Source organism: Podarcis gaigeae (assembly GCF_964106915.1).
Source record: "Podarcis gaigeae genome assembly, chromosome: 10".
In the NCBI taxonomy this organism is placed as follows: domain Eukaryota; kingdom Metazoa; phylum Chordata; class Lepidosauria; order Squamata; family Lacertidae; genus Podarcis; species Podarcis gaigeae.
The window spans coordinates 60,003,779-60,028,433 of record NC_139686.1 but is presented as its reverse complement, the minus strand read 5'-3'; the positions used below and the strand labels follow the sequence as shown (position 1 = coordinate 60,028,433).

The following is a 24,655-nucleotide window of genomic DNA, read 5'->3' as shown; positions in this document are numbered from 1 at the left end:
TGGGACCGAGCAACGGGAGCCCACCCCGTCGCGGGTATTCGAACCGCCGACCTTCCGATCGGCAAGACCTAGGCTCAGTGGTTTAGACCACAGCGCCACCCACGTCCCATATTTTTCTCTGATTTCTGTATCCCATGAAAATGCCCTTCCTGAGATTCTAGCCAACCTCAACCGGTGTTCTCAATTACCATAATGAACCTTGGAAAAAAATAGATACATAGTTCAACAGCTGCAACTGTTGCAAATGTGAAATCAAACTATGGTTTGGCTCTGGGTAGTGTGGCAGAATCGAGAGAAGCAGCTATGATTTTTGCTCCATGCTTACTCATTCACGTTAAGCCATAGTTTGGTTTAGTGTTACATGCAAACCAAACCAGTGTGTTTATTGGCATCCTTAGTTTTGGCAAATTTATTTCTTACAACCTGAAGTTAACACAATCTTGTTTAATTGTAGTTTAATTTTAAAAAGATAGAAAAGTATTTTGTGAAATACATAAATTCCATTTGGAAAAGATAGAAAAGTAAAATGTGAAATGATTCTTGCAGTATCATTCCTGATGCGTAGCTCACTCGTCATTCTTTTTCTCTGCTGATTTTCTAGATAATCTTCATTTTCCCTTTTATTTTGATTCCGGATATGCAGATCAAAAGGGAGAGCCAAAATGACAGCCAAGTAAATTTCATCTTTCAGCAATGGAAACGTTTGCTATACAAGGGAGCGGGGGGGGGGGGGGAGGGGAGAATCCATCAGATTTTAGAGCATAAAGCAACATGAGCTTTTGTAAGGGCAGTTAATTCAGGGCCTTGAAAAAGCACAGAGTATTTAGAAAAACAGTACTAACAACTCAATCCTATGCACTCAGAAGCAAGCCGCGTAAGTTCAACTTGGTTCCCTTCTAGATCAACGTGTTTAGGACTGCAGTCTAAATTCAACGTTCATTTTAATTTTACTTTCCTTCTATAATTGATACATACCTTTTTACTTGCCTGAACACTGAAGCAATTTCCATTCATTTTGAAGTTGCTCTCTTAATTCTATTACCCTTTGGACATTCTCCTTCAGATCTGGTGTATATGTTCCAAAGGAAGGTGTAAAATCACTCGTCAGGGGTTTGATTATATCTTGCAATAAGGTTACCTCAGTATCCTTTAAAAAAAAAGCCAATAAAACATAATATTCCAATGAATCCATACTGATTTATGGATTACATCTTTGGAACCCCCTCCTCAGGAACTATAACTGGTTCTTTCATTTTTAAGAACATCTTTTGTTCTGCTTGGTTGTTCGATGATTTTAAGCTTGCTTCCATGTTTTAATTGCTTCTATTTTAGTTGTTGATTTATTGATCTTGTTTTAATGAGGAAGGGGTGTCTCTCAGTGGTAGAGCACCTGGCTTTGTACACAGAAGGTTCCGGATTCAATTCTCAGCATGTTCAGACAGGGCTGGGAATGTCCTCTGTCTGATACCCTGAAAAGATTCTACCAAGGAAGGGAGTTCAAAATATATGATTGATAAATCAGCATCAGGGGTCATGTGCCTCAAATACAAGTTTAATAGGAGGGTTATGAGAACCACTCTTGATCACTGGTATGGGGATAATGAAAGCTAGATTGTAATTGCTATGCATATGCACATTTTCCAGGGGACTAGAGAATGTAGAAATATGGAACAAATACAAAAATTAAAAAGTAGGGTAAAGGACCCCTGGACGGTTAAGTCCAGTCAAAGGCAACTATGGGGTTGCAGCGCTCATCTCACTTTCAGGCCGAGAGAGCCGGCGTTTGTCCACACTGTTTTCTGGGTCATGAGGCCAGCAGGACTAAACTGCTTCTGGTGCAACGGAACACCGTGACAGAAACCAGAGTGCATGGAAATGCCGTTTACCTTCCTGCCACAGTGGTACAGTGGTACCTTGGGTTACAAATGCCTCAGGTTACAAACGCTTCGGGTTACAAACTCCACTAACCTGGAAGAGTTACCTCGAGTTGAGAACTTTGCCCCAGGATGAGAACAGAAATCGTGTGCCAGCAAGAGGCCCCATTAGCGAAAGCACACCTCTAGTTAAGAACAGTTTCAGGATAAGAACGGACCTCCGGAACGAATTAAGTTCATAACCAGAGGTACCACTGTACCTATTTATCTACTTGCACTGGTGTGCTTTCAAATTGCTAGGCTGGCAGGAGCTGGGACAGAGCAACAGGAGCTCACCCCATCGTGGGGATTCGAACTGCCGACCTTCTGATCAGCAAGCCCAAGAGGCTCAGTGGTTTAGACCATAGTCCTGAAGGGTATCACATGCTGGGGACATTCTTTGATATGAAAATGTAATTTTGGACTGGAATTAGGCTACAAGACTGTTCAACACTTTACAGAATACATGGATGACACAAACTTTTTATGTGGGGAGGCAGAAAATGCAATGTGTTCTCTCTGGTTCTTTCCTTCTAAAAACCCAATATGATATACTTATTTTGTCATTAAGATTAAGATCAACTTTTTACCTGAATCAGAGCAAGAATGTGAGACTGTGCCAAGCCTTGCAGTAAGCGAATAAGCAAGGAAATCCCATTTTGCCCAACACTCTGGTTTGGTCCAAGAACTATAATGGTTAGGTCAGGTTGACAGCTGTATGCAACTGGGAGAATGAGTCCAAGGGCAGGAGAGAAGAAGTTGTTTGTTTCAACACCCTTCAGTTAAAAAATAAAACAAAATTAATGCAGTCGTATAGTCACAAATCCAAAGTCAATCAATTGGTTTTTTGTTCCGAAAAATAAAAAATTCCTAACCACTAGGTGCATGTTTGGGTAGTAAGCTCAGTGCAACACATTTGCAAAGTAGGGTTTCTAAGCAATTTATGCTGGAGTTCATCCACCTTCACACAACAAATGTGTTTACAGGACACATATCGATATTTCCTGCAGTCAACAAGTAAGGCACAGGCTTCATACATGTGTAGACACACAGCCTTAAGAACATATACCGTATTTTTCACTCTATAAGACGCACCCAACCATGAGACGCACCTAGTTTTTAGAGGAGGAAAACAAGAAGAAGAAAAATTCTGAATCTTTTATTTCTGTAGAGCCTCTTTTCAAAAGCTTCATTTTGCAAGTGAACAGGAGAAGCATTTTAACAGGCATTAGTGCTTGGATTTCATTCTCTCACGGAAAGCCCCAGAAAAAAAAATGGGATCATCTGGCCGTTTGGAGAGACAGAGGCACATGGTTTGGGCAGTGATGGAATCCAAGATTGACTGAAGAGGGGAAACAAGAATAATGTTCTCCTGTCTGTTTGTCAAGTTGCTCAGGGGGCTAAACAAGGGCTATCACACAACAACCTCACAACAACCCAGTGAGGTTAAGGTGACCCTCTCTGCGCAGCGCCTCTCCAGCAAAGCGGGAGGAGAAACGGAGCCCCTTCCGTTTCTCCTCCCACTTCGCTGAAGAGGCGCTGTGCAGAGAGGGAGAGCTGTGCAGCGCCATTCGCTTCCTAAGACGCACACACATTTCCCCTTACTTTTTAGGAGGAAAAAAGTGCGTCTTATGGAGCGAAAAATACGGTACACATATTTGCAATCCCTAACTGGCTCAAGGTTCCCAAACACTTGGGTGTCATCAGCCCTTGAAATCAGGGGATATTGCTCAATGTTTAGCTCAGCTTCAAGCTCAGACTCTTGCACCCTCTATAAATCATACTTAGGGAAGAAAAGGAATCAGAAAAATGTTAAGCCTACCTTTTCCCAGTTCACGGTTATATTGTATTTGGTGTCCGATTTCTTCAGCGGCTTAGCACTGATATTTATCAGGAGAACTTTGCTGTGAAACAAAAAGGAGGAGGTAGATTCTACCAGAGTGATGGGAAACCTGTGACACACACACACCGGCTGTTGTTGGATTCCCAAGCTATGTCAACTCCAGCCAGAATGGTCAGTGCTAAGGGAGGATGGAAGTTACAGTCCAGCAAAACTTGAAGGGCCACAATTTCCCCATTTTTTGTCCTACTAGATGCCAAATACGAATACTTTATGAATTAAAGCAACAAGTAACTGCGCTCTTGTAGGGCTGGTTGAAATCCACATAACAATCCTCACATTTTAGGAAGGGGTCATCTAGAGTCATAGAAAACATGGGAGAAATTGTCTGTAAATAATCATAATAGCCAACTCGTTTGTTCTTTTTCCATTTTAGCAGATATATTTTCAAAAGATGCTCTAGAAACCAGTCTGGCAATAGGAAGACCGATTTACAGTTCAACCATAGGCAAGTGCACTACGGAGGAAGTCCTACTGATTTTAATTAGGTAAGAATGTGCAGAACAGTAGACCGAGGAATGAGTCTATCTCTATCTCTTCAATGTCATTTTAAAAACTTGCACAAATTGTCATCAGCAATATAATAGTATAGTCTGTAGTTTGGGCGTTTAAACCCACCTAGCAGGAAGTGGGTATGAAATCCTTACCCATCATCCAAATCAGTTTTCACATCCACGTCACCGACAGACACACACAGGACTCTGCAGAACGACATTAAAGTGTTGGAACACACATTAAAATATATGTGGCATTCAAATTAAATAAAAAAGATACCATGCACAAAAATACCATGCCAATAAGCTGTACGTAAAAAGAGAGGCAGGGCGAGCAGTGCAAGTAAATTTACAAAATATAGCCAGGTAAGTAACTAACAAACAAGCAGGCAGGCAGAAATGATGACTAAAGACCCAGGGAATAAACTACAAATGGATGACAAAAGGGAAAAAGAAAAGAATTGTGCCTTGTATTCTACAATCATGTGTCAAGCTCTCTAGTTCACAAAAGAACCGTTTCAGGATTGCAGAATCTGGAATGAAAAGTATCTGCATACATGGAGTGTCACTCAGAATAGTTAATACTTTGCACCTGCATGTGAGAAGCGACAAACATATTTGCACCATAGCAACGTAACAAGTGTCTCTTCACTCCCTGTGCAGGAGAAAATATGTGTTTTTCATCACATCTAATCCTGGGTCCTTCTACCCAATTATACAAACTGAAAATACGCACACAAAATATATTAAGATTTGTTTTCCTAATGTCAGGAATTATCCCAGTCCTGAAAAAAGGTAGACATTATTGCTCTGTAGCATTGCTGCGCTCATTAACAAGAGATAGCAGTAAGCAGTTATATAACTAAAGCGTCTTAAACGTTTTATAACTGAACAACTGAACTCCGCAGAAAAGCACAGGATGCAAAAGGCTTTTTACTCACTTTTGTACCTTCAGGTTACGGCAATGTTTTAGAGCGATAGCGGAAGAAAGGGATACTTCAGATGAGACTGCGAGACCATTGGTCACCTAAAGAACAAGGATACAGTGGTACCTCGGGTTAAGTACTTAATTCGTTCTGGAGGTCCGTACTTACCCTGAAACTGTTCTTAACCTGAAGCACCACTTTAGCTAATGGGGCCTGCTGCTGCTGCTGCTGCTGCGCTGTAGGAGCACGATTTCTGTTCTCATCCTGAAGCAAAGTTCTTAACCTGAAGCACTATTTCTGGGTTAGCAGAGTCTGTAACCTGAAGCGTATGTAACCTGAAGCGTATGTAACCCGAGTACCACTGTACTTTTATTTCTTTTCTGAAACGCAATCAAGATGTGTTTAAAAGCACAACTAATAAAAAGGTTCCCCTTAAAACAGTCTGTTGAGTATATCTTTGTGCTGCGAAGTAAATGAGACCACGTTCACCATTCGTAGGAGCCAACTCCTAGGGACAGAGGCCCCTTCACCCCACCCCCCATAAAATATTTGAGGGGGCCCGGCTCCTCCAAAGTTGATGGGCATTGCCATTCAAGTGTGCGCCATGTTTTGTGATCAATTACACAAGACGGGCTTACCTGGGCCTCCCAATATTTTATTCAAATTGGCACCCCTGTCACCATTACTAACTGAATTGGTGGTCGTGAACCCAATTTTCTCTGGATTTTTCCCAATGATCAAAATAAGTAAGAAGCTGGAAAACAAATGTAGCTATTGTCCCCTAATAAGCAGGATGCTGAAATTTAATGGGGAATGTCTTTAACAATGCAGATGTAATCTTTATATCATAGCGAGGGGTGATACCCATCTAAGTCTGAGTAATGTTAGCTATCGCCCAAGGTGTTTTGAAACATATATGTCATATCAAGATTCAGATTTGTATGCATAAGATACATATCCCTGTAAAAGCAACACAAGTTAATATACATAATACCTAAGGAACACGTCGGGCTCTAGAGGCTTTAAAGCAGAGCCTGGATAGCAACCACTCCCAGACTAAAGAAGAATCAGGAACTACAACATGCACAATTGTGACTGTTGATATTACCTCGTTTTTAATGATTTTGTCAAGGACAGCCAGCATGTTCAAAAATGAGTTTAAGTCCTTTCCTTCTTTCACAAGATCAGCATCAAGTCCGCTGCAAGAGACGTGTTTTTGGAAACAGGTCACAGTCTGGGAAAGCTGGAATAACTACAATCTGAATAACGTGTGAAATTGTTAAACCTATATCAAGGCATATAATTAACCAGCAAAGGTTACGCTGTCGTTCTCTAACAAGGATCCGTCTTTTACTAAGCATTAGCATCATTTGGCACATTTTACGAAAACGGAAAATGAAGGCAGAGAGACGTGAGGGTAAATGGGAGAAATCCAATCAGTTTGTTAGTGCATGGTCTATAATTGTAGATTGTTCTTGTTCTCCTAACTCAGTATTAACTGGTTTGACACACTGCATGCCAATATCAGAGAAACAGATATTGAAGTTAGCTGCAGGTGATGCCTTAACGCTACCGAAAAAAAGATTAGGAATATTCCAAGTGTAGAAAATAATAATAATTATTGCTTTGGAATTTGCATTAACAGGCACTGCAATCTCTCATAAACATACGCTATTCCTGACCTGCAACAGTATGGCTAACCTGAGAAGGGCCTTGAGTTCTTTCTTATCCTTTTCCTTCTCCATTTGAACAGACGGCGAAAGCAAGCATGCATTGCTTTCATCAACGGCGACAGTTGTTTTAATGTGAGGTCTTGGAAATGAAATATTTTTCATGTGGAGCTCCAGAAACATGTCTATTTTGATGGCCTCTTCAGTATTCGGTCTTTCAGCTTCTAGTGGGGTTAGGAGTTGTGCCCTGGTACTGAGGTCTTGCACTGGAGCTATGTCTGAAAACAACAGAAGACATCAACACACAATGAAAAGCTTAACTCTTAACAGAAGACAATCAATGCCAGTGTTTCTCAACCTGTGGGTCCCCAGATGTTGTTGGACTACAACTCCCATCATTCCTAGCCAGCATGACCAGTGGTCAGGGATGATGGGAGCTGTAGTCCAACAACATCTGGGGATCCACAGGCTGAGAACCACTGATCTATGCTGTTAACACTGCATACGTTTCCAATTTCTCCAAGACTTCCAGAGGTCTTCAAGAATGAACAAGGTTCTGAAATCCAGCCCACAAATGAGGGATAGCCAAGGTGGTACTTTCCAGATGTTGCTGAACTCATATCCTCCCAGATCATTGGCCACACTCGCCGGGGTTGATTGGAGTCCAACAACATCTGGAAAATGCCACCTTTGCCACAGATCATACTGTGTGTATGACTCTAAATAGATGGAATGACTCAGCAGAAATCAACAGAGCAGGTTTCTAGGAAGGCAATGTTAAAAGTTACGTACATTTTATTCAGAATCTTGCTCTAGCCTTACCTTTTGTAAACACCGTATAATATTTAACCATTCAGGAGGAAAAACCTGGAACCACGTGCTATGCTCTACAAGCCAGATGAATTGTTTTCCCTAAACTTAAACATGTTTAGCCCCAATGACTTCGACCCAAGTATACTGGCCAAACATCCCGTCATTAGACTATCCAGTGTAAACTTGCCATCATTTCATTTGAGTGTTGGGTTGGAAAGTGAGGGGGGGACAGACTAAAAATTATCCATGTTCATTCAATCAGTTATATTCCCCCACTTACACAGAATCCCTATCCAGCTATATTAAGGTCTAGCCAAAGTTGCCCCTAAACTGACAGACTAGAGAACTTCATTGAACTGGAGGTCTAACTCCGGATTATCTGACCCTGAAAATATGTGTCGCTTTAATACATTCACCGCATTCGTTTTATCAATTTATCTGCACTTTAGAACAAATTTTAGACAGGTTTGTCATTACCTTCATGCATCAAACACTTCCAGTATGGTTTGTGTACAGCTCTTACATTGTGGATTGATTCTAATGCACTAACGAAGAGACAAAAGAGTGTAGGAAAGGTTATCTACAAAATACACACACAAATGAGTATCAACCCAGTCCCTATATTGTTTAAAAGCAAGAATCTGTAAAGATGTTGCATTAGAAAGTTGCAATGACACAGGACAGAAAAAACTTTTAAAATATCACAGGTTTTGTGGCATGGGTGGCACTGTGGGTTAAACCACAGAGCCTAGGACTTGCCAATCAGATAGTCGGCGGTTCGAATCCCCGCAACGGGGTGAGCTCCCGTTGCTCGGTCCCTGCTCCTGCCATCCTAGCAGTTCGAAAGCACGTCAAAGTGCAAGTAGATAAATAGGTACCGCTCCAGCGGAAAGGTAAACGGCATTTCTGTGTGCTGCTCTGGTTCACCAGAAGCGGCTTAGTCATGCTGGCCACATGACCTGGAAGCTGTACGCCAGCTCCCTCGGCCAATAAAGCGAGATGAGCGCCGCAACCCCAGAGTCGGTCACGACTGGACCTAATGGTCAGGGCTCCCTTTACCAAGAAACGGGAGCTCACCCCGTTGCGGGGCTTCAAACCGCCAACCTTCTGATCGGCAAGCCCTAGGCTCTGTGGTTTAACCCACAGCGCCACCCGCGTCCCAAATAAATAGTACATACTTCCAAATATACTACCAATGTCTTCCAAAAACAGCAACTTCATGCATGAAGATGGGATACAAGATTTGCTTATTTCAACAGGGAATGATTGAGCAGGGGATTAAAACTTCCTCAGTTAAATGAACTTAAAATGTGCTCCCCGTTTGGCTGAATTCTGCTCACATATGGAGATAATGTTTACACTGGAGTTATTTTCAAGCACTGCTCATGCGAAAGGAGCATGGATGCCCCCATGTTCAGCCATCCCACCCCACCCCACATGTGATTCCCACAGCCCTTTCCGCTTGCCCCCTTCATGTGAGTAACTCCTGAGGGGAGCGGCAATCTTTTATTCCAGACATGCAGACACATGCGCACAAACCGATACAAATACCTTAAGCATGGCGCCATTTCTCCGGACAAATGTGGCAATGGATCTCCAAGCAAGGTTTTTAGAGTCATACAAACTGATTCAGACAGCGACCTCAGATGATATCCACCCTAAAATACATTTGAAAATATATAATGAATTTGCCATAGCTTGCTATCGCCATCTCGTGTCACATTTTCACATTGCACTTTACAACACACTTGAAACGTTTCATTTGCAAAGGCCAGCAAGGCAGGGAGCAGGTCTTCCAGGACTCATAGCCAATCTGGGCACAGCCAAAATGCAGAAACAACCTCCCCTCAGAAGGACGTAACCACAGACTAAATTCTTTTCAAAGTATGTTAAAAAACAAGTTTGTTTTTTAACATACTTTGAAAAGTATGGAGTTTCTTGACTGTTAATTTTAATTTGGCATATGTCACCACCTACAGTGGATAATGTCTTTCAAGAAGCCTTTCCTGGCTCCTTCATTACACATTTTTAGGCGCCAGGCAAAATTGTTTCTCTTCAACCAGGTGTTTGGCTGATTAACAGTCTATAATCTTTTAAATGTGTCTGTGAGAGGGGGTTATTGGTTTGGTTTGGTTTGGTTTAATTATGTATTTCGTCTTTTCATTTTGTCTTTTTATGATGTGAACCACCCTGTGATCTTTGGATGAAGGGCAGTATAATTAATTAATTAATTAATTAATTAATTAATAATAAATTCCAGTATCTTGGTTTATTATTGTTTCCTAATGTGTTTTATTACTTTTGTACAACACTTAGGCTATGGTTTGTTTGTTCTTGGTACAGAGTGGCAAGTAAGTGCTTTAAACAAATCACAAAAAAAAGCTTGCAGCATTTAAAGTTTACCTCCAGAACCACACACAATTTTCCTTTCGCCAACTGCATTAGGAGATGAGTGAGGTGGGCAAAACATTCCGGCGTAGCGCTCATCTGACCCTAGAAAATGAGAAAGAAAGATACAAGCAGCTCATCAAACCAGAAAACCACTTCTGGGAAATTTGACTGTTCTTGCTCTTATATGAAAAGAAATTTTAACTCTAAAGTCAGGGAGGTGGCAAATATATATGCAGAAGATTACTTACCTCTGGGTCACCAATTCCGGAATCGTAACCAGCAGAGACCAAAACAAGTTCTGGATCAAACTAAGATTTTTTTAAAAAACCAAACAAAACTGTCAATACATTATAGTGCACTCTGAATGAAGCTATAGAAATCCGCCAGTAATACTTCAATTCAAACAGATACATTGGCATGTGGGTATTGATGGTCTACTTAAACGGACTGCAAATACTGCTTTCTCATTCTCTATAAATGGTACACATTAACCTGCCTTACACCAAGTTAGACGGTCGTCCACCTCACCCGCTCTTCCCCAACCTGGTGCCCTCCAGACTTTTTGAACTAAAACTCCCATTTTCTGTAGGCAAAGGTCAGAGATGAAGAGAGCTGTAGCCCAGGAACATTTGGAGAGTGGTACCAGGTTGCAGAAGTCTGCTCCGCTTGGACTCGTAGCCTCTGGAGACCCTAGGGACTGAATCTAGACCCTTAAGCATGCAAAGCATTTACAGTGGTACCTCGGGTTAAGTACTTAATTCGTTCCGGAGGTCCGTTCTTAACCTGAAACTGTTCTTAACCTGAAGCACCACTTTAGCTAATGGGGCCTCCTGCTGCCGCTGCGGTGCTGGAGCCCAATTTCTGTTCTTATCCTGAAGCAAAGTTCTTAACCTAAAGCACTATTTCTGGGTTAGCGGAGTCTGTAACCTGAAGCATATGTAACCTGAAGCGTATGTAACCCGAGGTACCACTGTACTCTACCACATACAAATGGCATCTCCACTAACAGAACGATCATTGTACTCTAAGATGGGTCGCCAACCTTTTCAGGCCAGTGGGCACATTTGGCATTTTGAGAGTGTGCTGTGGGGTGCCAGCTGCTGGGGCGAGGTACAGCATAAAACAAAATGGCTGCCACGTGGAGTGTGGCATAGCCCAGAATGGGAGAGGCTGAGCCTCCCTTACGCTTACCAATTGGAAATCAGATATGTCACGCCGGTCCTGATTGTGTAAAATCAATACTGCGTGATCTCCACATACACAGAGGTGCCATTGTTATCAAACAGGGAGCATTCCTCAGTACCAGGATGAAAATACAAGATGGCCACCACACAACCACTCTCATTTCACAGAAATCGCTTAGAAGATACCTGCACATTTTACCTCATAAATTTTTTTCTAGGAGGGCTGGGGACTTTTTTTTTTAATGAAAGCTCAGAGTCTAGGGCATCTGTCCAGGGGCACTGGTGAAAGCCTTCGCGGGCATCATGGTGCCCACAGGTGCCAGGTTGGCAACCCTTGTTCTAAGCTCCTCTAAAACCACACCATCTCAAGGCTTCTATTTACTTTCCTCTGTGCTTGCTGATAATAGCTGTATATTTCTTTAATCACTCCCTAGTCAATGCAGTTCTATCTGATAACTGCCTTCACCCCTGTGGACCATTTTTCTAGAAGCAACAACATAAAATACCGTATTTTTCCATGTATAAGATTAGGGTTTTCCCCCTAAAAAATGTCAAAAATTAGAGGGCATCTCATACACGGGTACATCTCCCCCCATTTTCTTAAATCTGAGCCTCCAAAAAGAGGGGGCGTCTTATACACGGGGGCGTTTTATAGACGGAAAAATACGGCAGTCACTTTTCCCCTATAGCAGAAGATCATTTCTCAAGATGCCACTACCAAGGAATATGTTGAAATGGCTTTTAGATACAATTTCTAATTCATGCAAACGAGATTTACAACATTCAGAATGGGGGAGGAAAGTTACCTCAAAAGCCAATGGAAGCAACACATGAAGAAATACGGCTACATAATCTGCATTGCCCATTCCAATCTGCAAAGGCAATACATTAAAACAGAATGAACAAATCACTTTTAAAACTGTCAAGGCAGTCTAAGATTTCATTAAGATCTCAGGGAAATGATCCAAGACTTCAAAGAATGAAGCAGAGTTGTGGCTCCTGCCATTATCAGAAGGATCAAATCCTAAAATTGTACGCTGAGTGGGAAGAATCTTACTCGCCTGTTTAATGCTGGATTGAGTCACAACTGACAACATGTAAATAGAATACAGATGTGAAATTCAGTTATAGGGTTTGGCTGTGTTTGTTACCATTATGACGGAAGCCATGCCAGTACAAAATCAATTAGCATACCTGGGAAATGCTTTTCTCTGCTAATTAGAGATTTCCGCTAACCAAGGGATGTGTACATGGGAAATGAATCTTTTCCTTATTTGTTTGTTAAAAAGTTAACAGAACACATGCAACACGGAAAAATTATCTGTGAAACAGTATCATGCAGATGCAGTTATCTGTACAAACTTTGCTATGTTACATATCAGGTTATAAATCCCTTTTCTAATCTGTTATTCATATAATCATTACAAACTCTTATCACCAATTCCATAACCTTCAGCTTCGAATCACTTTTAACAAACTAGGTACTACTCATTTTACACCTCTCTTGATACCTTACTATTGCAGTCTAAAACATTTTTAAAAACATAAATAATCAAGGTAACAATTGAAAAACATTTTTAAACAGAAATTGCACCAGGTGCATGACTTCTAGAGCTTATTGCAGTTGCATTCTTAAGCTGTCTTGTGATTTACCTTATTCCAAGGCACATTTATATTGAATCCTTTTCCTTTCCCCTGACCAACAGCATCATAATCAGACTCTCTAAGTGTAGGCCAATACTGCTGGTGTTCATACCGATGCCAGGAAAAATAGAGGACACTGGAAGCAAGAACAAAACAAGGTTAATTATGCCATTAATGCTCACCTGAAGGTTTTTTTCAGCATGCGCAATCACCAAATTTGTACCTCAAGAGTGAACGCGAAAAATGACAACATTACACACTGGCCTGGTCCACATGTCCACTAAATCAAAGCATGGCTTAGAAGGAATATGTGATTTACAGGAGAGGAGATAGTGAGCATTTTGCCCCTATTCTAGTCATTCTGCTGCCTGACATGTCATCCAAACCTGGGCTCATCGCTTAGCTCTCTCTCCTGACTAGCCATGATCTGTAACCAGGGTTTGTCCTGTGGTATACAGTTCATGGTTTGTCCAGGAAACCTAAACCACAAATCTGGATTCAGATGACATGAGAAGCCAAACCATTATTATTCATAGCTGTCAACTTACAGATTTGAAAATAAGGGACCAGCAGCCTTGAAAATAAGGGACCAGCAGCCAAAATAAGGGACCTGCGGGCTCACCTGTTCCAGGCACTCCAGTCTTCCTGTCCTCCTGCAGTCTGGTCAAACTCATGCTGGTAGCTTCAAGAACACTGTCCAACCAGCTTTGTAACCAGAGGTTTGACTGAATAGAATCTGAATCACATGCACCACAAAGCTTATGCAGCCTCAACTTAAGATGGCTCCCCGGCCTGGCTTTGCACTGCAAAGTTTGCAGCAGCACATGCAACAAAATGGCGTCCAGCATTCAAAAAACCCCTCAGCTTGCATTAACTAGCCACACACAAGGCATGCAAGCTCCACCCCCCCAGTCGTTCTTAGACTTCTTATTGGGTGAGCAACACAGCCAAGCAACACAGTTGTAGCCTCCCTCCTCCGTGGCCGGCAGGGAAGGAGGGAAAGGAGCTGCTTCCTTTGAAATTTAAGGGATATCATTTAAGGGACATTTAAGGGACATCCATCAATAAGGGACAGCAGCGGGACATGGCGCTGGAATAAGGGACTGTCCCTTCAAATAAGGGACACTTGACAGCTATGTTATTATTACAGCAAACAGCCAAACCACTCTCTCTCAACTTTGGATTTCCAAGTTCACCCAGAAAGCGAACAGGTAAATTGGGTTTTGAAGTCGTTGGCCTGAACACAGGCAAACCTGGAAAAGGTCTGAATTATTTTTTTTAATACTCTCTATGGCGCTGTGGGTTAAACCACAGAGCCTAGGACTTGCCGATCAGAAGGTCAGCGGTTCGAATCCCCATGATAGGTGAGCTCCCGTTGCTCGGTCCCTGCTCCTGCCAACCTAGCAGTTCAAAAGCACGTCAAAGTGCAAGTAGATAAATAGGTACCACTCCAGCGGGAAGGTAAACGGCGTTTCCGTGCACTGCTCTGGTTCGCCAGAAGCGGCTTAGTCATGCTGGCCACATGACCCGGAAGCTGGATGCCGGCTCCCTCGGCCTATAGAGCAGGATGAGCGCCGCAACCCCAGAGTCGGCCACGACTGGACCTAATGGTCAGAGGTCCCTTTACCTTTACTTTTATGGCACAATGCAGCTATCCCCAGAAGAATTACAGGATAAACTGGAAGAATGAACTGACATAATAAAAGATGAGCGTGAATAATAAAAAATATAGAACCTGATGCAAGAAACATAATGATAAAATAGTTATGTTACAACTGAACATCATTCTAAGTGTGTGTGTGTTTGTGTGTAGATTTTACAATGATCAGTTTTAACAATTTATGCATCTTAAGGATATCAAAAAGTGCCAAAATATGTCAGGAACTGACATGTTCTATTAAATATGCTTGATACCCACTTCCAGACTAATTGCAAGCATTTTGAAAGGCCTATACAATGTTGTTCCAAATCTGTAAAAACAAGAAAACAACAAACCTTGGATCTTCATTAAATATATATTGAATTCCTTGTCCGTGATGCACGTCCCAGTCAACAATGAGAACTCTGCAGGAACCAACAATGACAATATTCAGTAGAGAAGCATGAAAACCTCTAGGCCAGAAACTAAGAAATGTAGAGACCAATATATACTTAACCTCCGCAGACCATATTTCCTTTGGGCATATTTTGCTGCTATAGCAACATTGTTGAATATACAAAACCCATTGGCTGCATTTCTCTGGCTGTGGTGGCCTGGAGGCCTGCAAGCAAGCAAAGTGGTAAATTAAGCATTAATTAATAGAACCACAGGAACCTAGATTTGGAAGTGGGGCTTATAGGTCACCTAATCCTCTGGTCAACGTAGGAAATCCAGAGCTAGAACATCCTCAGTGGATGGCCATTGAGGTTGAATCCTGACAAGACAGAAGTACTGTTTTGGGGGACTGCGGGCAAGTCAGATCTGGAGGACTCCCTGGTCCTGAATGGGGTAACTGTGCCCCTGAAGGACCAGGTGTGCAGCCTGGGAGTCATTTTGGACTCATAGCTGTCCATGGAGGTGTAGGTTAATTCTCTGTCCAGGGCAGCTATCTACCAGCTCCATCTGGTACACAGGCTGAGACCCTACCTGCCTGCGGACTGTCTTGCCAGAGTGGTGCAAGCTCTGATTATCTCCAGCTTGGACTACTGCAATGCACTCTACGTGGAGCTCCCTTTGAAGGTGACTCGGAAACAGCAACTAATCCAGAATGCGGCAGCTAGGCTGGTGACTGGGAGTGGCCACTGAGACCACATAACACCGGTCTTGAAAGACCTACATTGGCTCCCAGTATATTTCCAAGCACAATTCAAAGTGTTGGTGCTGACCTCTAAAGCCCTAAATGGCCTCAGCCCAGTATACCTGGGCAGTGTCTGCCCAGACACTGAGGTCCAACGCCAAGGGCCTTCTGGCGGTTCCCTCCCTAAGAGAAGTGAGGTTACAGGGAACCAGGCAGAGGGACTTCTTGGTAGTGGCGCCCACCTTGTGGAACGCCTTCCCATCATATGTCAAGGAAATAACTATCTGACTTTTAGAAGACATCTGAATTCAGTCCTGTTTAGGGATGTTTTTGATGTTTAATGCTGTATTGTATTTTTAATATTCGATTGGGAGCCATCCAGAGTGGCTGGGGAAACCAGTGGATGGCTGTCCAGACCTTGCTTGAAGACCTCTACAAAGGGACCACCCCTCTAGGCCTAATTTCATGCTGTTGATGAGGAAGGAGAAAACCTGAGGAGAAAGTGGGTGGCAGGAAGGAAGGAGGAGAAAAAGAGGGTGCCCTGCACCTTTTTGACTGTGGACCCACCTACCACTTCTTCCAGCCTTGGCCCGCCACCAACATGCCGTATCAACAGATAAGCTTCTGAGGAAGCACGGCCCACAATGGGGAAAAGCTCCCCATCCCTGCTCTAGGTTACTGGTCCCATTGGTAAATGGAACTGAAAAACACACAGGGTTTCCGATAAGAAGAATTATCACCTTGTTACCTTATCAGAGCCATCCCATTCCGTGTTTTCCCTGACATCACAGCATCCACCATGTCCAGAGTTCCTCCCACAGCCAATTTGGCACAGCGATACGTGGTCTGAAGAACAGCAGAGGTTGCAATTCAAGTCTTTCACCACAACCTCTGAGAAGGAGCATTTTGGAGCATATTTCAGCGTGTCAAAGTAAGCCTAGTATGTTCCCTTCCTTCTCTCTCTCTTGACATGAGGCCCAGCAGAGAGACGCACATGGAGATTTACCCATGTGAAATGTTCTATATCAGAGTTTCCCAAACCTGGGTCTCCAGCTGTTTTTGGACTACAACTCCCATCATCCCTAGCTGGCAAGGCCAGTGATCAAGGATGATGGGAATTGTAGTCCACAAACAGCTGGAGACCCAAGTTTGGGAAACCCTGTTCCGTATAGAAAGTGATCATTATTGTGTCTGCACATACCGGGTGAAAGAAAACAGCATCGTAACCAGCTGAGGTTTTTTGGAGCTCCTCTTCTGTCATTTTCGGAGTTCTCTTCACAGTTTCCAAATAATCCGAGCTGGGGAAGAAAAAATGCCTCAGACCGATAAGGCGGCGAATTTGAAGCCCTCCAGACATTGTTGGACTACAACTCCCATCATCCATGACCACTGACCAAGCTGACTGGTACTGATGGGAACTGGAGTGTAGCAACAGCTGGAGGGCCACAGGTTTTCCATGGCTAACCTAGAAGGACAAACAATTCTACCTTTTCCTTTAGGCAAATGGGGCCTAAGAGATTGGGAACAGGCCACAAACTTGTATTCAGGCTTGGAATTGCTTGGCCGGAAGTGCAGGATATATCAATTTAATAGATATATACATAAATATGGGACGCGGGTGGCACTGTGGGTTAAACCACAGAGCCTAGGACCTGCAGATCAGAAGGTCAGCGGTTCGAATCCCCGTGACGGGGTGAGCTCCCGTTGCTCGATCCCTGCTCCTGCCAACCTAGCAGTTTGAAAGCACGTCAAAGTGCAAGTAGATAAACAGGTACCGCTCCGGCGGGAAGGTAAACGGCGTTTCCGTGCGCTGCTCTGGTTCACCAGAAGTGGCTTAGTCATGCTGGCCACATGACCCGGAAGCTGTCTGCGGACAAACGTCGGCTCCCTCGGCCAATAAAGCGAGATGAGCACCGCAACCCCAGGGTCGGTCACGACTGGACCTAATGGTCAGGGGTCCCTTTACCTTTTATACATAAATAAATACTCACCCCACTTTCTCCTCACCCCTCCTTTCCCTTTTTTGAGCTAACCTTGGTGTGCTGTTATGCCTACACCAATGCTAGGGCTAATCCTGGTTTGCTTTAAGTAGCCTTTGCCACCATGGTTAGAAATGAGTTTTCAAACTCTCATTTTTGACTAAGTATAGTTAGTCAGCAGAGACACAATGCTTCACCATGATTAGGCCCCCCAAAAGGGGGGGGGGGAGCCGTGAGCGGAAAGGAAGACAAGAAGCAAGTATGCTCACAGCTTGCCCTCTTAACCATGGTTAAGGGGGAAAGGAGTATTATATCTCCAATTAAAGAATTTCAAGTTCGGTTTTAGACTAACTTGTATTGAGCTTCAGCTACTTCCAATATCTTTCCTATCAACCTGAACAGTATGAAGTATTTCCTGTCTTTCAACCTAGGCCTCATCGACTTTTTGCAAAAGGCCGGGATTTCATTTCCCATTTTACATACAGGTCTTAGGGTTAGGCTATTTCATTATAAGAATAAATTGTGTGAGGAAAGTTTGAGGAAAATATCAAGGGGTGAATTCCTTTTCTATTTCTTGAACATAGCAATGGAAATGCATCATGACAGACGTCAGACCTGTGAACCAACATGACCTCTTCCTCAGTTCCTTCTCTGACAGGTACAGAGACGCATCTTTCAACCAGGTTATAGCATTTAAGGCGCTCATAGCAGGAAGAAAGCCGCTCAGGGACTTCAATGTCACAGACTGGGCTGAAAAACAAGCAAATGTTTTATTTTTGCAGTAAAATCACCAAGGAAGCATCCATATTACTACTGAGAGAAAACAATTTTGGGGGGCAGGAGAAATTAAAAGTAGACATTTTTTTTCTCTTTAAACCACAACTTTAACCCCTGAATCTGAAGTCCTGAAGAATGATGATTAACTTTTAATTTTTTAAAAAATCATCCATAGGCTAGAACAACAACAAAAAGGAGAACTTCAGAATAGCCTTGTTTACATGTTTCACTGAACACAGGTACAAGCTGTCTGTACACTCATACAAGTGTTTGTGTGAAAGAGCGTACAATTGTTGACTGCAGTTGTGGGTTGCTTAGCAGAAAACAGGATCACACATGTTGTTCTCAAACCATATTTGTAGTTGTTTGTTGTTGGTTTTAAAAAACTAAGATTTAACTTATTCTTAGTAGTAGTAGTATTAAATTTATATACCACCCTATACCCAGGGGTCTCAGGGCGGTTCACGGAATAAAATCAAGATATAAAAACACAAAATACAAAATAAAAATAAAAACAACAACTCAATAGCGCCCCCCCCCCCAAAAACACACATTTTAAAAGGGCATAGAACTTACTCATCCCAAAGGAGCTTATGGCTGGTCATTTCATCATCATAAACCAATGCTGTTCCAGAAGCCATGCCTCTAACTAAAACAAACCAAACATAGAACATTTGTACACATTTTAGGCAGAAACATGAACACAAGCGTTTCCAAAACAGAAGTGACCGGATCCACAATGACATCCTGCAGTGTTTTGTTTAGCACAGTTTCTAGATGACTTCTAAGCACACTTAAGAGCCAGGAGAATTTCAGAGGCATCTTCACATAGCAGATGTGGCCCCTACGTGAATACGTTCTAACATGCATTTGGTCCAATGGTCAGAGCAGTGGTTTTCAACCAGTGTGCCGTGACACCCTGGGGTGCCTTGAATGATGGTGAGGGGTGCCGTGGGCAACACTGGCCTCCATCCCTCTTTCTTCCCTTCCCTCCCTCCTCTGGTGCCCTCTCACATATCTGCCTCCCAAAGGCTTATGTGGCTGTTTGTTGCAGCAGCCCTGGCTACAAGCTCCGGAGGCAAATGGTGCCTCTGGAGCTGGCCAGGGGGTGCTGGATGTTGGGAAATTCCATTCCACCTTTAGTTGCAGACATGGAACTGTTGCATGTCACATGTCTGTTTACATACCAGCACAGCTTGCTGGGAACTTTCGTTGTGTGAATAGCTTTTGCTTTTCTCTGTCTCCCTGAGAAGACAAAGAGAGAGACGACATGTTTCTTTGTCCTGATTTATGATTAATAAATCCATAGTTGTAGTATGCTTCCACAAGCCTCAAGCCTATTCTGTGTGCACGGTTTCCTCTGCTGATAGTGTGCCCTGGCTTTGAAGCCTGGGTTGTTGATTTACGTCGAAGCAGAGGCTGATGGGTCTTCGCAGCGGGACAGCTGGAAGGACCCAGCTGGGGATAGCCAGCTGGCCTTGCTACCCTCTGCATGCCAGGAGCAGAGGCGGCCTCAGAGGAAGCAAGCAAGCGGGCAAGGGAGCCCAGCCAGTCTGCCAGACCTTGCTGTTGGGAATGGACAGAAAAGTGGGAAGCTGGGCAGGCAGGCGCCGTGCTGGCCTTTCTTGTGCTCGCTGTGTGAAAGGCCTGCCTGAGAGTTGAGTGCCCAGCACTGAAGGGCACACCATGCAGGCCCAGCAATGCCCACTGCTGCCTCCCAAGGTGAGGAAGGCACTGGCCTCATGCTCACCTTTCTTCGGTCTCCGTTGGGCTGCTAAGGCTGGGGGCATCCTCTTCCCAAGCCCCTCTTTGGGACAGCTCAGGGACCAGGACTCTCAAGGAGAGGGGAGAAAAGGCTCTGGGAACCCTCCACAAGGGAGGGTCAGGGCCGGATTTAGGTTTGATGAGGCCCTAAGCTACTGAAGCTAATGGGGCCCTTTATATGTCCAGCTGTGCTTTGTCAACAACAACTTGTTGCTTTTTTGTGTTGAATATATGCTATATGGTAATTTATGGACCTAAGTAAAAGACGCCTGCTTCTTGGGAGAAAAGCAATGACAAACCTAGACAGCATCTTAAAAAGCAGAGACATCACCTTGCCGACAAAGGTCCATATAGCTATGGTTTTCCCAGTAGTGATGTATGGAAGTGAGAGCTGGACCATAAAGAAGGCTGATCACCAAAGAATTTATGCTTTTGAATTATGGTGCTGGAGGAGACTCTTGAGAGACCCATGGACTGCAAGAAGATCAAACCTCTCCATTCTGAAGGAAATCAGCCCTGAGTGCTCACTGGAAGGACAGATCCTGAAGCTGAGGCTCCAATACTCTGGCCACCTCATGAGAAGAGAAGACTCCCTGGAAAAGACCCTGATGTTGGGAAAGATTGAGGGCACAAGGAGGAGGGGATGACAGAGGACGAGACGGTTGGACAGTGTTCTCGAAGCTACGATCATGAGTTTGACCAAACTGCAGGAGGCAGAGGAAGACAGGAGTGCCTGGCGTGCTCTGGTCCATGGAGTCACGAAGAGTTGGACACGACTAAACGACTAAACAACAACAAATATGTCAACAACAAATTGTCGCTGTCTTTCCTCTACTTTGAATATATCCCATATGGTAATTTATGGACCTAATAGGTATCTAAAGTCATTTGCATATAACAATATTTTTTTATCTTATATTTTGGAAATGTACAACCAGTTTTTTTCTTTAAATTTTTTTGGGGCCCCCAAGAGAGTGGGGCCCTATGCTATAGCTTGTTTAGCTTATGCGTAAATCCGGCACTGGGGAAGGTGTTCAAAAAGGGCTGCAGGCAAGGGGTGATGTAACTGGGCTCCTGAGGCTCTGAGTGTGTTTCCTCACAGAAGAGCTGCAGAAATAATGTAGTTGGCCAAGGGAGCCGTGGACTCTGAAAAGTTGAAAACCTCTGGGTTAGTGTCGGACTATGACTTCAGCCATGAAGCTCATTGGGAGACCTTGTTTGGGCCAGTCACCAGGGTTGTTTGCAAGAATGAAATGGGGAGGAGAATCATGTACACCAGTGTTTCCCAACCTTGTGCCTCCAGATGTTTTTGGCCTACAACTCCCATCATCCCTGACCACTGGTCTTGCTAGCTAGGGATGATGGGAGTTGTAGGCCAAAAACATCTGGAGGCACAAGGTTGGGAAACACTGATGTACACCTTGAGCTACTGGGGGGGGGGAGGTGGGATATAAATGTAATTAAATTAAAATAGTAAATAGAGCTCATACAAACCAATCAGGTACTCTTCGCTTACACTCTGTGCACATACATTGCTGCCTATGCCCTTCCCCCCATTCCCTTAACATGTGAACAGGTAAGTAACCACCTAAGCCAGGCATGTCCAAAGTCCGTTTTGGGGCATAATCCGGCCCCACGGCTGGTTTTCTCTGGCCCCTATTTCTTTAAAAAGGTCAACAATTTCAATTGTAAAAAAAGGTCAAATCTGGCCCTCTTTGAAAAAAGTTTGGGCAACCCCAGCCCCCCAAAATCTGTTAATAAATCTTAGAATTGTAAAGTTGGAAAGTACCCAAGGGTACAACCCACTGCAGTGCCTGGAACCTGGCACTGGGCTGCAAGAATGTACTGTAAACTATCACATTTTCAAAATGTCTGATAGTTAGTTCCACTACTTTTCACAGGCTGGGAGTAGTGGCTCTCTCATATTGTACCCATTATGGAATTAAGACTTGAAAAGAAAGTACTAGCACAGTTTGTGTTGTGGATATGCTATTTCCATAGTTTACCTGACATGGTTCAGACTGACCAATGCATTGTTTTCAGTGACAGTTCTGGCAACTGAAGCTGTGAAATGTGCTAGGGGCAAGCATTTTTGTTGTTGTGAATTCTACTGATGTTTACAATGTTATCTGACCAATAGTACACAAAATCTGGCATGTGAAGCATACAATATGCGTTAATTTTTTTGAGAGCTGGCTTGATGTAGTGGATTTCAAATTTCAAATTATTTTAAAATACGTTTGCACGTTGTTTTAAGGTCTCCCTTATTAAAGCAAAGGATTAAGGTGTTAGGAGAACCTTAGAATTTGAGGAAAAACTACACCATACAATGTACTGTATCAAACTACTGTACAGTGTTACCTCAGGTTACAGATGCTTCAGGTTACAGACTCCGCTAACCCAGAAATAGCACCTCGGGTTAAGAACTTTGCTTCAGGATGAGAACAGAAATTGTGCGGCGGCAATGCAGCGGCAGGCCCCATTAGCTAAAGTGGTACCTCAGGTTAAGAACAGTTTCAGGTTAAGAACAGACCTTCAGAACGAATTAAGTTCTTAACCCGAGGTACCACTGGATTTTACATGAATAATGCAGGTACTCTGAATTTAAAAAGAAAGCAACATTGTTAAAAACAAGGTGTTACATAATAAGATAATTTGTCTCAAATCTGCCCAAATCAATGTGGTGGTTTCGTATATATAAGTGCATTGTTAATAAACAAGCAACTAAAAAAGTATGTTTATGTTTCCTGTCCCCCCGCCCCCAACAAGCAGATATAATGTGTAACTCTGGGAAAGGGGCGGGGAGCGCCGGAGGGATCTTTGCACCACGGCGCCGGATATGCTTAAGACGGCCCTGCAGGTCCCCTCCAAAAAAATAAAATGCAAAACATTTAATGCGTCTCTTTGGGTTACCACTGAGCAGATCCTTGTTGACAGCTTGAAGCTCAAGCAAGGAACCCTTAATGCCCGGCGGTTAGCAAAAGGACGTAGTGCCTCTGAGCATGTGCAGAGTGCAGTTTCTGCCCCTCTCTCCCGCAACTTCGACCAACTGCAGCAGGAACGGCAAAGGATCAATGCACGTCCCTGGTTTTATTTGAGAGTTACTTTTGACCTACCTAAGGTAAGGCGGGCCGAGGCTTCTGTCTGCTGCACCCAGCGTGGAAACAAAGGTTAAGCAAAGGGTTAATAGTGGAGAGTTTTCCGCAGCCAGCTCCGGGGTCCTGCTAAACCTCAGGGACTCTCCGTTGTGTGTAAAGGGGAAGGCAGATCAAAGGGCTTGAAGGGCGGAGCGAAAATCTGCCGCTCCTGATTAGCCAGGGGAGATGGAGAATTCTTCGTCGGCCCAATGAGGATCCGCAATGTAAAGGACAGGCGCAGATTTAGGAGTGTCAATCTGCATCGCCGCCTCTCATTGGGCTTTCGGGACTACTAGCTAATCCATTCAAGCGCTGAGTGGCGCGCGAAAGGCGAGGCTGGCAAAGCGTTTGCGGCCGCGCAGTCACGGATAAAACAAGGTTGTCCATTCCTTAGTTACAACGTGTCGGCTGTTTAAAATGACTTTTAGGTGTAAAAAAGCATTATGAGTTTTCACTGAACTGGCGTTTTCCTCTGGTTTTGTAAATAATATTAATTAATAATATCAATATTAACAATATTAGTATTATTAATAGTAGTATTAATAGTATTAATATTAATTAATAATATTGATATTATTAATACCCACCCATCTGGCTGGGTTTCCCCAGCCACTCTGGACGGCTCCCAACAGAATATAAAAAGCATGATAAAACATCAAACATTAAAAACTTCCCTAAGCAGGGGCTGCCTTCAGATGTCTTCTAAAATGTAACACTAATGTGTCAACAAATGAAACTTATCTGTAGAAAATGCAACTTGAAAAAAGAGGGAATGTGTGTATTTTTGCAAACAAAAAAATCTAAGTGTACAGATGTCTTCTAAAAGTCAGATAGTTGTTTATTTCCTTGACGTCTGATGGGAGGGTGTTTCGTATGGCGACTCCATACCCTCCAACATTTCTCCAATGAAATTAAGGAGGTCCTTTTATCAATCAATCAATCAATCAATCAATCAGTACCCTGACCATCTGCCTGGATTGCTCCAGCCATTCTGGGTGGCTTCCTATGTATATAAAAACATACTGTAAAACATTTTTTAAAAAACCCTTCCCTATACAGGGCTGCTTTCAGATGTCTTCTAAAGGTTGTATAGTTACTTATCTCCTTGGCTCAAGGGGTCGCATAACTCCAGACCCTCCAACATTTCTCCGATGAAAATAGGGACGTCCTAAGGAAAAGCGGGACATTCTGGGATCAAGTCAGAAACCAGGACGGCTTCTCTAAATCCAGAACCGTCCCTGAAAAATAGTGACACTTGGAGGGTCTGTAAGATCCAGAAATTTCAA

The 24,655-nt window shown here is 43.3% G+C and overlaps 1 protein-coding gene and 1 long non-coding RNA gene across 5 annotated transcripts in view; one reads left to right on the top strand and one right to left on the bottom strand.

Moving 5' to 3' along the window:
* Positions 1 to 440: 440 nt before the first annotated feature.
* HDAC10 (histone deacetylase 10) lies at positions 441 to 23,515 on the bottom strand. 4 transcript variants are annotated; one of them, XM_083699241.1, is made up of 21 exons: positions 23,349 to 23,515; positions 19,045 to 19,117; positions 18,307 to 18,441; positions 16,914 to 17,010; positions 16,461 to 16,558; positions 15,092 to 15,196; positions 14,931 to 14,999; positions 12,945 to 13,071; positions 12,098 to 12,163; positions 10,356 to 10,415; positions 10,120 to 10,209; positions 9,268 to 9,374; positions 8,194 to 8,261; positions 6,935 to 7,181; positions 6,342 to 6,432; positions 5,249 to 5,334; positions 4,461 to 4,514; positions 3,736 to 3,817; positions 2,504 to 2,689; positions 976 to 1,147; positions 441 to 706 (listed from the first exon to the last, which is right to left on the bottom strand). In XM_083699241.1, the coding sequence occupies exons 2-20, from the start codon at positions 19,107 to 19,109 to the stop codon at positions 980 to 982; spliced, it is 2,001 nt and encodes a 666-aa protein (XP_083555367.1). In that variant the 5' UTR covers positions 19,110 to 19,117; positions 23,349 to 23,515; the 3' UTR covers positions 441 to 706; positions 976 to 979. The 4 variants fall into 4 exon arrangements, with proteins under 4 accessions (XP_083555367.1, XP_083555369.1, XP_083555368.1 ...); XM_083699243.1 differs by having other exon boundaries at positions 23,338 to 23,476; XM_083699242.1 differs by lacking the exon at positions 23,349 to 23,515 and adding an exon at positions 19,656 to 19,712.
* Positions 8,486 to 24,655, top strand: part of LOC310825732 — a 240,438-nt gene continuing 224,268 nt past the window's right edge. Inside the window, exon 1 of the long non-coding RNA XR_014555495.1 lies at positions 8,486 to 8,578. This is a non-coding gene — a long non-coding RNA (uncharacterized lncRNA). The remainder of the gene's footprint in view (positions 8,579 to 24,655) is intronic.

Excerpts from the sequence above, each read along its gene's own strand:
- HDAC10 (XM_083699241.1), bottom strand. The coding sequence starts at position 19,109 with ATGGCTTCTGGAACAGCATTGGTTTATGATGATGAAATGACCAGCCAT. Across the intron at positions 6,433-6,934 it reads GAACTCAAGGCCCTTCTCAG|CGGACTTGATGCTGATCTTG; the intron begins GTTAGCCATACT and ends CGTCTCTTGCAG. Across the intron at positions 1,148-2,503 it reads ACATTCTTGCTCTGATTCAG|GATACTGAGGTAACCTTATT; the intron begins GTAAAAAGTTGA and ends TTTTTTTTAAAG.